This window comes from Nestor notabilis, unplaced genomic scaffold, assembly GCF_000696875.1.
Source record: "Nestor notabilis isolate BGI_N333 unplaced genomic scaffold, ASM69687v1 scaffold1437, whole genome shotgun sequence".
Taxonomy (NCBI): Eukaryota; Metazoa; Chordata; class Aves; order Psittaciformes; family Psittacidae; genus Nestor; species Nestor notabilis.
In genome coordinates, this window is record NW_009935004.1 from 77,739 (window position 1) to 95,503 (window position 17,765).

At 42.5% G+C, this 17,765-nt stretch overlaps 1 protein-coding gene across 1 annotated transcript in view; it reads left to right on the forward strand.

Annotated features, from left to right (window-relative positions):
• Positions 1 to 17,765, forward strand: part of LOC104408118 (receptor tyrosine-protein kinase erbB-4) — a gene marked incomplete at both ends in the record, with an annotated part of 83,588 nt that overhangs the window by 6,164 nt on the left and 59,659 nt on the right. The window contains one exon of the mRNA XM_010017606.1: positions 13,165 to 13,230. Coding sequence (XP_010015908.1) covers positions 13,165 to 13,230 — 66 coding nt within the window. The remainder of the gene's footprint in view (positions 1 to 13,164; positions 13,231 to 17,765) is intronic.

A 17,765-nucleotide genomic window follows, 5' to 3' on the forward strand; every position in this document is an offset into this window, starting at 1 on the left:
TGAGCGCAGGGCTCTGGTCTTCCGTCCGCTCTCCTGGCACTGGTTGAAGCTTTGCAGATGTGCAGCTGTCCATCAAGAACCTGGTTAGTTGCCCAGGGTTAAAACACATAATTCTAGCTGCCTTTATTTCTAATTTGAACAGGTTTAAATTGCAGATGTTGCTTCTTACACCCTCTCCAGGTAGCTCAAAGAGCTCTCCGTAGCCAGCATCTTCTCCCTGCCAAAATGGTACATACCATACAATCAGATCCCCTTGTGATCTTACTCTCATAAGCTAAACAGATAGAAGGTCTCACATCTCTCACAGCAAGGAATTTCTTTCCAGCCCCAGAACAGTTTTAGTTGCTCATCAATGTAAAATATCTGTATTTTCCAATGTGCTGTTAGGAGATGGAAACCAAAGTGTGTATAGTGGTTTATTACTGACTTAACCAATATTCCATGAGAGTAAAAATTGTATCCTTTGTGTTTCAGCTTCACATGAGGAAGATGGTTTTCAGGCAGTTCTGACATCTGTGTGTTTTAGAGACTCCCTGTTTTCCAGACAACGTAGTCTCTATGCTTTGTTCCAAAACATGCAATCTTCTGTTTGACTGTATAAAGGACATGTGGTGTGAGTGACTCCAGTTTACCTGCCAGCCTGGCTCACCCTCTAGCACAAGCTGCTCTTCACTGTAATTTGCTGGGATTACAGCCTTCCTGTCATCTGTATTTTTTATCGCTTGGCATTGTTTAATAATTCCCAAACCTTTAGCTGGAATACTAAAAAGCATCAGTCCTGTGATGATCCCTGGGGAACTGCACCCCAATTGTATTCTAATTGCTCAGTTACAGCTACTTTTGCAGAGCCCCCAGTTAGCTGGCTCTTAATGCATTTTTCATGTGTTCTATTAACATTGAAACGTAGAGACAAATGTAAGTAGAAGTTTACCATTTAGCCAGTGTATTGCTGTGTAATTTAGGGAATGGAACATGGACTAGACAGCTGCACAGTTGCTTAGGAAGTGAGCTCTGGATTCTCCTGGTAGACACAATCCAGGCTGTGATTGACCTTTCCTGGGTGCAGGTGTGTTTGGAAGCACTATAGCTCAGTTTGACACCCTTATCTCTGTACAGTATGTATTTGGTTGATGTGAATCATTTTTTTCCCTCAGTGTTCTCATTTACACTGTCTTTGTGAGTTGCTTTATTTAGCTTAACCTGCTACCCCATCAGCTCACGTAGCTGAGAGTTTCCTGGGCTGTTCTACCACTAGTTTTCCACACACTAGCAAAAGGAGTAATACAGTTTCTAGCAAGATCCTTCTTTAAAATGTTACAGAAATGGGAACAATTTGGTAGAAACTTAGTTTAATAGCAATGCCTCTTTATGTCAGACTAGTTTAAGGCCAAAAGTTCCTTACATGTTTTAAATTGGTACAGGACAAAATCTGTTGCATGGATACATTTACATCCCTTTCAGCATATAGAGCATATTCTTGTAGTGTGTTTCACAAAAAGCATAAGTTGATATTTGCATGGAATTTTGTGTAAATGATAAGCTTTGTTCTCCACTGGGTGTTAACAGGCTGTGTTTGGAGCTGTTGGCAGGGGATGAAGGTGAATTTGTGCAGGGCCATTTGCTGGAGCTACAGAATAGAGTCTGACGGTAGCCAGCCTGTTAATTTAATGTTCAGTAGTGACCTTGTAATTCATCACAGAGCACAGGAACTCATTTTTTGGACCAGGAGTCAAAATATTAGAAAAGGATCTTTTTTACACATAGGGACTTACCTGAAATTTATACTTGGGTCAGCCCAGTGGGTATTTCATTCTGAAGTGATTATGTGATAGTTCTGAAGAATAGAGGTTCCTCAGACACTTGCAATCTCTCCCAAAAGTCTCAACCTTCCACCAGTTTTCAGTTACGCTGAGGCTAAATTGTATGTGTACGTCAGTGTTTCCAGCTGGCTCATCCAAAACAGTCCTGCTACCACTGGGAAGCCACACTGGGCAGTGGGGAGTCTCAGGGCAGAGTGGAGGGAGGATGGAGTCCTTTCCTTTTGGTAGAAACATGCCATCGGGTAGTAAAGATTCAGGAGAGCTGAACACAGGGGAAGTACAAGTACAAGGAAAGCTTTCCTTTGGACCAGTGGATACTCCTGTAATGGGAGACAATTCTATGTGAATAGTGAATATGTGTAAATCAACCCGCAGCCCTCAGTACTAAGACAGCTATTCCTGCAAGATATCTTGTGCTTTTTCAAAGCATTAGGATTTTGCTCTGCAGAAGGCCAGAGTAACAGCAGTGTATTTATGTATGCTGGCAAAAAGAAAAGAGGGCAGTGATTAATCCATGCTTAAAGCCAACTTTCAGAATAGCTAGTGTATCATTGCTGGTGTACATCTCAGTTGGAAACTACCTACGGAGAAAATGGCATTCCAGAAAGCGTACCCTGAAGACATTTGTTGTTGCAGAGTTTGTTAAATTATAACCTTTCATTGAGGTTATTACTTGAAGTTCAGTTAACATTTTAAATGTATGTTTGGAGACTGGTGAGCGGGGCTTCTACAGGCAGGTGGTCTCGGTACAGAATGTGTTCCCTGCCACCAGTGTCACCATGGCAAAGCCAGGAGGAGAAGCTGTTCTTTTTGATAAAAAGCCACAAATACCTAACCAGCTTTGTGAACACTGCTTCCATGTGGAACACACTTCAAGGGTTTGCAGCATTCGTCTTAGCAGCAGTTACAGTTTCATGGATATCTCAGTTGGAAAGATAACTTATATCAGAGCGTAACATAGAGAGCCAGAAAGTCCCACAGCCACGTTTCAGCATATGTGGAGGTTGTTTTTCCTACCATTAAGGAATCTCTAGTCAGAAGAGAATGTATTTATTTATCTGGAATAAAAAGACAAATATAATAACAAAAGAAATTGATTTTAAAGAGTAGTTTTTGCCAAGCATATGTAACTGAAGATGGAGGAATACATGAAATCCAGTGACATAATGAACTTGGTATGCATTAGTAATGCAAGCTGAAGCGCTTGAAGTTGCCTGTAATGTTTTTCCTCAGCCCGGAACAGTGTGTTTTAAATAAAAGGAATCAGTTTAGCTTCCTAATAAATACCTTCAGCCAGTGTTTTCAGAAGGGATTTGTCAATTGTGGAATGCCCTTGGAACAGCTCTGAAAGGCAGGCAGACATGGCATTTAATAGAAGTACAAAGCCTCTAACAGTTAAGTTCACTGAATAAAAAGTAAGTAACAAACACAGGTGTACCTAGCTAATACGAATAAAGAATGCCATGAGGGACAGAAGTCCTTGGGCTGCCAGATCCAGGGATCTGGCAAGGGAACTGCTACAAAGCCAGGGATCTTGAGGAGTCACGGACACAGAAAGCAGGGCACTGCAAAAGGCAGCATTAGCAGCTTCTGAAGAACCTCTGACACGAGCATCTCTTTGCAGTGGAAAATACAGTTTTCAAAAGATAAACTCCCTGCCAAAGTGCTGACCTGTTTTACTGCGGAGCTTCCTTCCTTCTTAAAGCAATTGCAGGGTCAGAGTCACCCACAGGTCACTGTGCTGCTGTATGTTATCACAACGTGGTGCTAGTTCTGTGGCTGCAGAATTTAACTAGTGCTTCACATGTGGGATAACTGTTAGTAAATGCTTATCCTTTAGTGGCAACCTGTGTGTGTATAAAGCATTGCTGTATAGCACCTGTTTGTAAGCAGGTTGGTGTTTAAGCAGGATATTGCGCAAGGGAGGCACGTCCAGTTGAAGTGAAAGCGTCCCTGTCCATTACAAGCAGCTTGCTTTATTACAACCACCAATGTTTCTTCAAAGGGGGAAATAAACCCCAAATACTCCAAATATTTAAAATAGGCTCATTGAATGGTAATTGGCAGATCTGTAGTGAGGGGCTGGGTGGAACTGGTCTTTCACAGCAAGCTCCAGCTGCTCCAGCTACCTGCCATTGAAGAGCTGCTTAGAGAAAGAAGAGGAAAAGAAAGACTATCAAATCAGCCGCTTAATTGCATCTACTGGTTCTTGAAGCTGCTGTGGGCCTCCCACCCACCCTTTTGAAGTGGTCTGTTGTTAGATCTGCAAGATGCACAGCCCAGCCACCAGCTCAGAGTGGGCTTGCTTGGTGCTGCTGTGCAGAGCACGAGGGGAGGTGGATCGCTCGGTGGCAGTGGGTGGGTGCAGTGTTGGGAATCACCAGCCAACCCCGCGATGGACTTCTCCCACCGGTCTGTTCTGCTGCTTGTAAAACATAACCCCCTCCTCTTTTAGCTGTGTTGCTGTCACACCTGCATTTGTGTCAGGATTTTGTTACACATGCCTGTTTTGGCAGAAGTTCTCAGAACTGTCACTAAAGTTCCTGTCCTGCTTTTGTGGACAGCCTGGCTAAAGAGCTCTTGCCACTGCCCTGCTCAAACCCAGGGCTTCTGTCTGATCCCTTCACACCTCCTGCAGGGAAGAGGACAGTGCTGTAGTGTCAAATGAAGCTGAGTGACTAGAAGGGAAGTTTCTGTCTCCTAAGCAACAGACAAGGAAGTAGCAAAATGAAAAAGAATGTATTTTATGCTTCTGCAGTCCCTCACGCTTTCTGTCCCTGTGTGTAGGACCTCCTCAGGCTAGCATTCAAAGGAGCTTTCACATCTCAAAACCTTCTTTCTGGTCCTCTTGTAGGAACTTGTAATTTACTTTCAAAAACTCATAAAAGCCATCATCAGTGAAGTGTTCTGACATAGGGGAAATGTTGGGAATATTTACAGAGTAAGATACTTAATGCAGGGTTTTCAAGCTGTTTTATACAAATTGCTACATATGAAAAAAGAAAACTTCATAGCAAACTCTTCGTATTATGCCTGCATGATGTCCACAGCATCACCTCTGTGCAGATCTCTGATAGCTGAAGATTAGCCAGGAAATTGCAGCCTGAAATTTGTTTGTATGATTATTTTCACTGAATATTCGTGTATAGCATTCGCTGAATCTAAATATCAGAGTATATGCCCAAGCATTGTTTTCCAACAGAGAAAGGGTTTCTGTCGTCCAAGTATTGTTCTGTAATAATCAGTTTTGTTTCAAGTAGCCAGAGATACATTTTGAATAAGCAATTGCATTTGAATAAGCATATTATGATACTTATCCAAAGGTTGTCTTAGAACTGAACTCCAGATCTCATGGGGATGGGGAGTTCCTTTCTAATATTTCCATGTAATAGGGTCAAAAGTTGGTTAAAACATGAGCACACCCAACAGCACCCAGCCAGACTCTAGGAACAGTACATGGCATCAAGAAAAAGTAAAATTCACTTTAAATTACTACTTCCTTTGAAAATCTCCTCTAGCAGTGCAGAGATTTCTCACCCAGTGTTACACATTGTATCCAAAACAGAAACCTTATATCTGCATCCGTCAGTTCTCAGCCAACATTACACACAGCACCATAAGTCTGCTGCTGCACCTAAGGAGAGATACCTGGCTTAACATTTACTACAGGCACTGATATGGATGCACATCTGGTTGCTGTGTTTGGTAGGAGTCGCTGCTGCTCGGCTTGTTGATGGGTTTTGATTTCATGTGTGTTGTCACAGCACAAACAGAAGCACTTACTGCTGTGAGCCAGAATAAGAAGAGCTGACGGGCAGTATCGTAGGGCAAGGAGGGGTGTCCCAGTGTTAGGTATCACAGTGGCTGCTGCTTCGATGTGAAAATCATGCACTTCTGGACACCCCCATGCAGAGGAGGGAGTCCATTAAAATAGTACCTGCCAGAAGCTAACCAGGGGGGAATGCTGAAGCGAATATAAAGGCATAGAAGATGTTGGCTTTTTCTGGTCTCGGGCTGCTGGGAATCTGCAGTGCCTACTTACCTGCTGCCTTCCCCTCACAGATGTGTCTTCTGCTCATGCTCAGATTTCCTCAGTAAAAAGGACTTTTTCTCCTTTTATAAAATACATTAGCATCTTAGGAGTTGCCCAGGGTTGTGGGGGAGCAGGGTTCAGCTTCCTACCTTGCCTGCTGAAGGCATTCTAATCTGCACCACGGATCTCCCACATCCCAGTGGAAACTGCCTCAGGTTAGTGTGAGTTGGGGTCCTTTCTACTCCTTCTATTGAAATTCTGAGTATTAAGTAATCACCAGATAAGATAGAGGAATAGTCCTAGGGGCAGGGACTGATACTTAGATGTACCCCTTCTGTAGTGATTTATAAGCACTGAGTAGTAGGGCAAGTAACTAAGAATGAATCCATGCATTCATTGTATTCTGGATACATGCATTCATGTATCCAGCTCTCTTCCTTCAGGGCCAGTGAGCTCCCTGTGTCAAGGGGATGGGTGTCTGCCTGATCTGAGCTCTCCCTTTCCAGAAAACAGCCTGCAGACCATTTCTTGGGTTGCTATCCTGGGAGGCAAGAGTCCCCTTCATAGTAAGCAAAGGAGAAAGCAGGATGCATAACCCTACATCCTAGTTGAGTGTTGCATCCTGCATCCTAGTTGAGGATGCATAGCCCTGCATCCTACAACCTAACATCTCTCTCTCCTTCTGCCAAGAGGAAAGGGAAAATAAGAGCTACCCCTGTATTTTGAAGGGGTCTGGGGTTGTGATCTGTGTGCTTTGGGGATGGTCCCTCAGAATCATAGAATATCTCAAGTTGGAAAGGACCCGTAAGGATCATTGAGTCCAACTCCCTGTTCCTTGCAGGACTACCTGAAACTTGCAGATTGGATGTGACACCGGGAGTCATTCAGCTCCTCACCCAAGAGCCACTCAGGCAGGGCAAGGGGCAGGATGTTCCACGTGAAGCCCTGTTAGACAGGGACTGAGCAGCTCTGCTGTTCAGGAACAGAGGTGTGTGAGGATGGGCGGTTACGTATGGCTTACTGGAGGGGAATGTGTTTCTTTTAACAATAATGATTGCAAGAAAGATTCCTGAGGGCTTGTTGTTCTCAATGAGGCTGCCAAGCAGCAGGTATGATTTGACCTATCCTTTCAGCCTTCCGGCTGTATCCCCCCATTTGCTCTGGATCCCTGTGTGTATGTTCAGAAAGGCATTTGATGCTGATTGGAACTAATTCACCATCACAGTGGGGGGAGTTCACTTACGTTGCTCTATGCTAACAGCTATAAGCAGTGATAATTAATAGCTCTTAATTGCTTAATCAGTGTAAAGTTTTAGACTATGTCATATGTGAAGGTTTTTATATTGTGTGGATGACTAAACCCCCAATTAATGCATCGAGTCATAGAGCCTTACCAGTGCTGTCTGTTCCAGGCAGAGAAAAATAACCAGTGTCTTCATTACCCCCCTCAGGTCCCTTTCTGTAGTCATTACTGTGGCCTGAAGACATTTTTCTGTAGCAGCTGAAGTAACGTTACAGTGAGCTTCCTACCGGCTCAGAGCTGTCAGCAATAGATATGAATCTACCAGCCTGAGCTCATTCGGTGCTGCTGACACGCTCTTCTTGACTTCCCATTTATTCCTTTACCTCTGGTGGCCAATCTCTCTTAAAATCAGAACTGTCTGCCACCAGCATATCTGGTGATACGCTGTAATTTCACAGTTTTCAACAGATCTCTGGTCCCTGCACACACGTGGGGGTTGTCTCCATCCCACATTACTCAAGAAAATGCCTCTCCCTTTGGTATTCAGTTTTGTTTTCTGCGGTGCTGGTTCAGTTTTATCTCTGTTCCCTCTCCCTCGCACTGCACCTGTATCTCTTTCCATGCCTGTCTTTCAGGGCATATCTCTTGGACTGTTTTCATTTCTCAGGCCTATTTCCCATGCCAGTTTCTTTTCAGCTGCCTGTGCCTGAGTCCCTCTCCAGTTGTGTGTGTGTCTCCTTATCTACTGAGGAAGATCGGGGGAAGATTGAGGCGTTGAAGTGCAAAGTTGGAAGTCCCTATGGGACACGATTGTTAGAGGGAGTTTGCTTTCACTGTCCCTGAGCCCCAGTGGTCCCCGTGCTCCAGATGCACACACCTGGAGAGGGTGGGTGCTAGAAAACTTGGACTTATAGATGGTGCTGGCATCCACAAAAGGTGCTGTGCTTTTCCATAGTGTAAGTATTCATCACTGAAGAACACGATGTGAATTTTCAGTGTGAAAGGGTCCTGTTAATATCTGTGCAGGGTACCTCTGCTGGGCATGGAGACTTGCAGGGTAGAGCAACAATAAGGATGTGAGACAGAAAGGTCAGCTGAAGTGCTGCCATTTACCACAATAAAAGTAACAATACCAGTGCAGGTACAGATTGTTAAAAAAAAGCCTGAATTTTATGGGACTAGTTCCATGTTGGAAAACTATTTGGTGATAGATCCCAAGGTGAACTCATCTGACATCAGTGAAAGCAGCATAGTTGGAGAGCAGCAGAGGAATTGACCCTTAGCTTTCTGTATCCCACAACGCTTCTCTAGAGAGGAAGAGAAAATGGGCACTAGGTTTTCGTATAAGATGCTTTCTTCTGATACAGAAAGTTTTATTTTCTCTTATGACATATGTTGCTCCTGCCATAAAGAAAGGAAATCCTGAAAAGTGTGAGTTTCTGTTAGGTAATTAAGTTTCAAATCACTAACAGAGATCTGAAGACTAGCACAGGGCTGGTAGAAGATTCACAATTACTTTTACTTAACAAAGAAGTGTGAATGAATGAATGTGTGACAATAGGAATAGTCAGACAAGGACACTGAAAGCATTACAGCTTGATAAAGGCAGAACAATCCATCACAACAATAGTATCTTTAATTCTTGTTAATGCTGTGCTGCCGTGTTTGAATTATATTTTGATTTTGTTATCTCTTCATGCATAAAACTAAGGAGTTTTAGCTGCCTAAGAAAATAACACACAAGTGTATTTAAACCTGTCCCATCTGAGCAATGGAAATAAGAGACTGGGATTCTTGCCACACAGTATAGCTGGAACTTCTTGGTCCTTAGGGCTAGTTATGTCTGGAAACATCTAGATGGCATCTCTAGCATTCTTGCAGGAGTGGATTATTTAGGTGAAGCATGAGTTTATAAGTAGCTTACAGAAACTAGTAAGTGATGTATAGGTGTTTTGATAGTTAATCAATTGGTTTAGACTGTTAGATAAGAGGCAGCTTATAACTGTTTCTTGGAACCATCAGAGCTGCTTTGTCTGTGTTTACTCACACTCCAGTATCAGCGTGTTGCAGATATGCTAACATTTACTAATGATTTATTAACCTCATAGAAACCATCTGTAAATGCAAACTTTGTGCAAAATGAGACCATTTCTTGTCTTATTTCTGCTTTCCTCCTCCTATCGAGGGAGGTCTGATTGAGGCAGCTGGCATAGCTGCTGGGGAAGAAGCAGTGTTTCTTCTCTGTACTATACTGAGCTGAGAGCTAAGAAGGAGGACTTCATTTTTCTTGTCTTGTCAGTAACTTAATCCTTTGTGGTTTTACTGTTCCTGAAATAATAAAGTCAGTCTGGAGCCAAAGGAAAGCCCTTTTCAATTCTCAGGAAAGCACAAGGATGAAGTAACCTTGGTCTTTCCCAAGCTGGAGAGCAAACATTTTCTGCTGGTGACTTTCCCTGGCTCAGAGATGTCGTGGTTTAACCCCAGCCAGCAGCTCAGCCCCACACAGCCTCTCGCTGCCCCCCAGTGGGGTGGGGGAGAGAATCAGAAGGATGAAAGTGAGACAAATCGAATGCGTACAGAAAGCTCTGTGAGAAGTAGTAGAACTACTACTACTTACAATAGACTTATTATCATTTAAGCCTGACATGCAAATCTAATCATGAGACCTGTTCCTTGCATGAATGCTCCTTATGCTCCTGACTACTTCTGTTGACTTCCATGGGACTGGTTTTGTGTTAGATTTACAGAGCTCATCTTTGATGTGTAGCGATCAGCCCTTGTTACAGTGGGGAGACCAGGTGAAATACTGAGTTACGTGAGGGCAGAACCTGGACCAGTTCATCCTGAGAGCAAAGAAAGTTATTTTTCTCTTTAAACAAACCAACCAATGCAGACACACGCTGTGGGGAGGGAGTTAGTGGTTTGATTTGAATTCTCAGTATATTTGACCTTCAAAAGGACAGGTAGCAATGCAATTCAGAGGTGTGCTGCCTACAAGCTCAGCCCCTTGCTGTTTCTGTGCAGCTGAGAAAAGTGAAAACAATGGAAAAGACACTTGGAGTTCCCAATGAGAAAAAAGGGGACTGGCAGCCTTTTCTTGCCTTACTGTTAAATATCTCTATTTAAATGTAAATGATCTTCTGACCCTGCCAAACAAAGTCATGTACCAGGAAGCAGGCAGGCAAGTGAAAAAACAGCTTGTAAACTCGTTGTTGAAGATGCTGGATCACTGTTGTTTCCAGGAGGAATCGAGGTGATTGGATACATTTTTGGTTGTGTAACAAAGATCAGCACCTGGGAGTTTCAAATATGAAGATTTGTATTTTAAGTGTGGCTTCTGCAGAAGTGTGGGTGGATTCTCTGGTTAGAGAGCCTTGAAGTTACTTCTATGTTACCTCACTGCACATATTGCAGTGGATAGCCCCGTGCATACATTATGTTTTGGAAGGGGTTAGAATCCAGGTTCAGAAAGAGGAAGAAGCAACCAAACTGCTGCCTTATTCTTCCTCAGAAATACCTGGTTCCAAGTGATCTGTGCAGTGCTTCATACTGCATCTAGCTGCCAGACTTTTGGCTTTCTCCCTAAACTCCAGACCCCTTCAGTGGAATGGGCATGAGATTTGACTGACAAGGAAGGACCAGGCATAAAATAGTCTTGAAAGAGGGGGCTTTGTTGTCCATGGGATGCAGTTCTTCCCAGTCTACCCCCAGCAGGGATGCTCCAGCTCAGGTGAGGACCAAGCAAAGCAAGTGGTGGAAGGGTTATCTGACTGAGCACCCAGGACCATATCTTTCTCCTTCCCACTTCTGTTGGTCAGGGTAGTCAGTTTATAAAACCCATTTCCTAGGGATCATTTTTATTCAGTTGAGGGAGCACCAAAATCAACAAACAAACTGTATCTTCTGAAGCCTCCTCTGTTAAAATTCTTTCTTTAATTTGCTGTTTACTTCACCTTGTCTTTAAACTTCCATTCTTCTAAATCAATATGGATATATTTGCTTTCTATGCAGGTTCCAGTAGTCTCTTAATAATCATAATAATCGTTATTACTGATTAAGGTTGCATTATTCATGCCAGATGGAGTCTCCTCCCTGTCAGCCAGAATGAGTTTGCATTATGTAGTTATAGTACATTCGTGGTCTAAACAAACAGACGGCAGAATGTGACAGCAAATTATGTGCTGGTGATGTCAGCAACAACACTTCCCAAGCATAATTGCTTTAAATGAACATGAATGCAGCGAGGAGCCTGTAGTTTTAACAAGGTAGTTGGCATACAGTGTGGTAATTACCATACAACATCATCAATAGCACCACGAATGCTGCACAAGTGCTGAGGGAAGAAAGCTGGCTTTGAAAAGTCGTGACAGAAAGTCCAGATTGAAAGGCTGTCACAGTGGGTTTGCTTAGCTGTGGAACATCTCACAGCTATAAGCACACTGCTAGCAGAGGAGCAGTGGTTTCTTTTGGGGTGATCCAATCTTGCACATTCTCCAGTGCTATCTCCCATCAGGGCATGTGGGAAGTATTTGATTTAGTGTAATGGAGCAGTGTTAAGAGCAGCTGCTGTTAATACAGGATTGAAAGCAAGCTTCTGGATCAGGTTCAAAGGGGAAATTTGCTTAATAGAACCTCAGCAGCATTCAGTGATGAACAAAAGTTTAGTCAATGATGAAGTTAGGTTCCTATGGTCACAAAGAGCAGTGATATGGACCGTGCTTAGTCTTCAACAGTGCTTATGCTGGACTTCTCAGTTGATCCCTTCAGGTGTGGCTGGGGGTAAAAGGCTTGGTTGCCCACATCTCAGGCACTACCACCCCTGGGTTTTAGGAGCTGGGGTTCAGGGTGCAGCAAGGTACACTCTCCCTGTGTGCTCCAGGAGATATGGCACTCAGGAGAATCACTACAAGCAGGAGTATGTCTGAGCTCTGGTTATGTCTGGGTGGGAGCTGCAGAATGAGGTCTCCATTCACTCAAGTCAGGACTTGCATGGAACTGTCCAAGTGTTTTCTCAAATAACATAAGAATGTGACACTTGTTCTGCCTGCTTTCGGTTTGCGTGCACAGCATTTAGTCATGAAATGGAACATGTGAAGTTAACTCCTTCAGTCCACCTGTGTTTCAGTCACTAATTGCTAGGTAGTTAATAAAAGCTACCATTGCTAACCCTTCCTCCTCTGTCTGTGTTTTACAATGAAAGCACCTATAGTTCCTTTTCTCAAGGGACTAAGCCTGTCAGCACGTGCAAAGACAATGTAGAGCATCATCTCTATGTTCTTAGCTGTTGCTGAGGTTAAGTGGTTGAACAGGGCACATTACCTTTACCACGATACTGGACATGAAAAGCTCTTAGGGGAGAAGGGTGGCTTTTTGTCAAAGGCATTGAATGTATCATCCCATTGCTCAGATGAAATTTAGCATGAGATAGATACATAGATAGATAGATCAATGGACAGACAGAAGCTCTCTAGCACTGGCATCTCTTCTGTGGAGGAATGAGTAGGTTTTACATGGGATGTGGAAAGAAATAGTAATAGCACTGGGTGATGAAATTGTTTCTAAGTTCTTCCAAACTTGTTCAGCATTTCTTGTTTAAAATGTCCCAGTCATTATACATAGCAGAGAGATATCGAGGGTGTAAAGCACTTAGATAAGTAGCCATATTTCATAGAATCCTAGAATGGTTTGTGTTGGAAGGGATGTTAAAGCTCCTCCAGCTCCAACCCCTGCCACGGGCAGGGACACCTTCCGCTAGAGCAGGTTGCTCCAAACACTGCCAGAGATGGGGCAGCCACAACTTCTCTGGGCACCCTGTGCCAGCGCCTCAACACCCTCACAGGGAAGAGCTTCTGCCTAAGATCTAGTCTAAATTTATCCTCTTTCATACATGTATAACACCAATTCCAGCTATTTATATGGGCTTTTTTTACAAGCACTGTTTCAACCTTGATGGAGCATAAAAACCCTCCAAAGACAAGATGGACTCTCCTCTTTAGCAGTTTCTGGATGTTGAAGAAATAAAAGGAAGTCACATTTCTAATCTATCTCTCTTTCTGTCTGCCCTGCAGGTGGTCGATGCCACAAGTCCTGCACAGGCCGATGCTGGGGACCCACAGAGAATCACTGCCAGACCTGTAAGTATGCAAGACTCTGAGGACCAAAGGACTGTGCCAGGGATCTAATGGGGGTTTTTAATTGTGAAAGGATGCTATAAATTCTGGGGTTGGTATTTGACATATTTTTCCAGATGTTGTTACCAACAGATGATCTGCTTTTTTTCCACCCATGTGATTTTGTTTTTCTTTCCTCCCTTGTGCTTTCTAAAAATGCTTAAGCTAAGCTGAATTTTCTTTTCGCTTCTTGGTGGTAACATGGAGCATGGCTCCTGAGAATATTGATGGTTCTTTTGGAATACGCTGAAATGAATACTGCAGGCATAGAAAAAACTACAAGGCAAGTTTGGAGATCTTTAATGACATCCTGACACTGCAAAGTTCCTAATGCCAAAATACTCTGTTAATTTCAGTGGGAGCCTGGGAATATTAGTTATCTTGCAGAATTGTTCTCTTTATAACAACTTCAGAATGTATTTGAGTTGTACTGAAAAAGAGAATAATAGGATTTTTGTCTAGGAAGTAGTAAGTGAAGGGCTGTTCACAATGTCTGTGTGTCCTCTTGAATTTAGAGAGCATTAAAATGAATAAAAAATAACTATACTGAGAGAGTTTTTTCCTTGCATGCTTTCAGCTCCTTCAGATAGGCACTAAAGAGCTGGAAGTGCAGTCACAATATCAGCAAATATAAAAGAGAAGAAAACGGAGAGTTGTCTTTTCCTACAAGTCTTTCCTTTCCCCCATCCTTACGGGACTGGAGCTAACCATTACATTTCCTTTCTGTGGTATTTCGTAGGGTGGAAATTGGTTGAGTTTACTGGAGTCACTCTTCCTAGGAAATGAAATGGTTGCTGATATCTCCCCCAGAAAGCACAGCTGTAACTTGTATTTGTCTCTTTGACTGAGTTGTAGATAGGAGAAAGGAATTGTGACAAATTAACCGCTATGAAGCGAGCACACCAGGTAACTCTCAAGTGATGATAGCCCAATGTCATCTGCCTTTTTTGCTGGAAATATTAGGAAGAGTGCAACCTTTTCTCTCTTTGTTCTTTTTTTTGACTACTTGGAGCAGGAGGTAAGAGGCAATTAGAAACAGCAGACAGCTTGGCATGAGCGTTGTACCAGTGAGTACGAGCAGGAAATCCAGGCAGACCTCCTGTCGGTGGCAGAGCAAGAGGCAGAGGTGACAGAGCTGGGTGCCTGCAGAGGCTCTGCCACCCTCCCGGCCACTGCTTTTTCTTCAGGAGCATCAGCTGACATTGCTGGCAAAACTGATGACAGCTACAGCTCTGCTAAAGTTAACATGCTCTTATATTACTGTTTCATCTTGAGCTTTATGTGCAGGTGTGATTAAAAACGCTTTAGGACAGTTTGTAGGAATAACTATATAGGGAACCAGGTACAGCAATGCTAAGCAGAATCTTCTTTGTCTGAATCAAGCTAGCATGTCTCCTTCCATTGCTGGTCAGCTTTATGAAAGCCCCAAAGAAGTCAGTGCTCAGAAAGCCTCCTTATGTCAGGGTTAGGTGCTGAAGTAGGTAATAGAAAGGGACCTAAACCCTAGCTGACCAAATAATTTTATACTGTGGTTACTATTATTTAATGCTGGTTCTTTCTCTGTCCTAATGAGAGGACTGTTTGTCTAGTAACTGTAAGAACCTGGGTAACTCATCCAAACTTGAGCACACTTATTCAGGCCTTATGTAGTTAGCTTATCCAAGAGCACTGTAAAACCTTGGGAGTTATGCAAGGATGATACAATCCTGGCTCAGGCTTTGGCTCCAGCATACAGAGACTTCATACTTGTGTAAGGTTGGGAAGTCCAGCTGGACTCGGTGTGGCTGCAGGAGTCCACGTGGCAGGATCAGCTCCCATGGTCTCAAGCTCTACAAAGCACTCCTCTCAGATGAGTGAATTGATTTTGTGGATTAATGTAGTAATACCAGAGAGAGAAACCTTATCCGCAGTGTTGTGAAGTCAGAAGCTTAGCAGGGCTGCATGGTAGGTTTGCTCCAGGAGTGACAGCTCTCTCTTTCTTCACAGTGACTGCCCTCTCAATTCCAAATAGTGGGGACAGGCTAAGGCACAACTGTGGATTTAAAATAATAAACTATGGAAAGACACATGGCACCTAAGTTCCAGGGAGATACACAGATCACACATTTCTGACTGAAGTAGCTACTCTATGGCCTTTTACCCTCAAGCACACTCTGCAGCCTCTGACTGTCAGGGGCAGGAGTTAATTTTATATCATCTACTTCCTCTTTGCCTCCCTGACGTTGCTGCACCTTGGGTTAACAGCAGGATTGAAGGAAAAAACTGAATATTAGGGTGGCAATGGGCATTTCTTCATTTCACTTTCTCAAAATGTGTTTTTTTGCAAACTGTTTGAAGCAAAGAGTAAGAATATGGGTAGGGACTCGAAACATAAAAATGCAGGTGGTGCTATGAAGGCTTTTGCTGCCTTCCTTTCTGACTTTAAAAAACATCCCTGTCTTTCAAGCTTACAAATGCTATTCTTAGATAGGATGAATGGTATCACAAACATAGTGTACCTTAACCTAGTCACCATGGGGATGCGGGACTTGCAAACGTGTAGGAAAACACTTCAACAGTACTACATCCCAGTGTCAAAACTATTTTGTTCCTAGAAACAAGTTGGAGGTATGACTGCATTTTAATGTTGTAATTTTTTTATCAAACCACTGAAGCAAAATATTCTAATGAGGCCCCCTCCCAAGATAAGATTTAAATTATTTTCCTGGGAAAGGATAAAAAATGGAAGATCTTAATCTGTGTCTTTCATTTCAAATTGCATGGGAAAAAAATCCAAATCCTTTTGTTTTTTGCATGAATATCATCTACCTACCTTCTTCTTATGTTGCCTTCCAGCAATGTCTCTCTGTACTTCTAACTCAATCTGAAACACCACCTGCATCTAACTCTGCCCTAATGTCTCTCTTAATGTGGGATGAAAATTTATGTATTTAAGTAGGCAATTAATAGGAAACGTAAAATAAGCAGTTCTATGAGGAGGTAGAGAAGCTGTAATTTCAGCATGCTGTTTTCTGCACTTAACAATCCAGTCATCTTTTATGATTAAAATATTAGTAAATATTCATATTGAACATCTAAAAGCCAGGTGGTGTTCTTTGTTTCAGTGTCAGGAAAGGCTAATGCAAAAATACTTTAAAAAAGAATCTATTTTTGGAAGAGTATTGGGCACCCACAAAGCAGAACATAAATAACTTTAAAAAACCCCACAAGAACAAATGGTTTGGGAAGTTACTAATCAAATTTGAAAATCTATACTTACATTGTTACTATTGTTGTTGTTGATGTCTGTTAAGTTTTGCTGTTTGGGTTTTTTTTCACTTTTTGTACAAAAAGGAATTGAAACTTTCACAAATCAAATACATTATTTTATTAAAATGGCAGATTATGCACTTTGTCCTAGAGGAATGTAATTGAAACCAAGGAGAAAAATCCAAAGGAATGCAAAAAAGGCAAAGAGCCTTTAAGTCAAACTTGAGACATAAATATTTAGCAAATGTAAAATGCTCCGTGACTGTGTATGTGTACAGGAGTTTGGCCTGAGCATAATTGTATTTATACAGTCTTTGTGCAGCTGATATTGCTGAGAAAAGAAGGTGCCGATGCAGTAAGTACCCAATTAGAGCAGCGAAAGGCAAGCGGGAGCCTGGTGGGGGAGACAGAAAGAGCTGAACCAGCAGCTTAGATCAATCAGGGTAACCCAGCGTTTTTGCTTGGAGCCAACATCTTTAATTAAAATCCTTGTATTTCTCTAATAACTGTGCATGTTCATAAGACTTTTTCATTGATTTCAGTTACTTCCCATTTTTTCCGTCATAGATTTATAGTGCCCTGACATTATTGTTTCCCTTAATCTTTAATTAAGGAGACTGATTAATTGCACACGTATAAGAAGTGCTCATTCCACCCTGTCCCCAACACAGCTTATTGCTATATCACAGAAACCTGTCCCAACACATTTTTCAAGACGTTGATGTTTGCCACTGCCCTTTGCTGTCCTGGCCCCGACTGCAACAGTTCTGTTTCTGATATCTTGGGATCTCACAAAGGGTCAGTAGGTGCCAGGGTGGGTAGTTGTGCTGAGCCCCCAAAAGTCTGGTTTGAAACGTGGGGACTCAGCAGTCAACCAGCAGTTATGTTGGGTGAAGAAAGAAGTATCTGCCACTCTCGAGCCATGTACCCCCTCTAGGAGCCACTCGTTAACATTCATCAATCTGAGCATATAGCTTGATATTTTGGGTAATACTTACCTATACATTTCACTCTTTCAGATCTTGAGTCACAGCTATAAAATCAATTGCTATAAAATCAACAGCTGTAAAATCAAAAAATTGATTGCATTTGGAGGAAGGTTTAATGTTAAAAAGCTTGCTATCTTTCAAACCACTATGACTATGTACATTTTCTGTAGGGTTACCCCATGATAATGACTGCAGGAACCTGAACTGTTGAGTTTATTGGAATCCAAACAATCAGATTGGTTTGGGTCTTCCGAAAATACA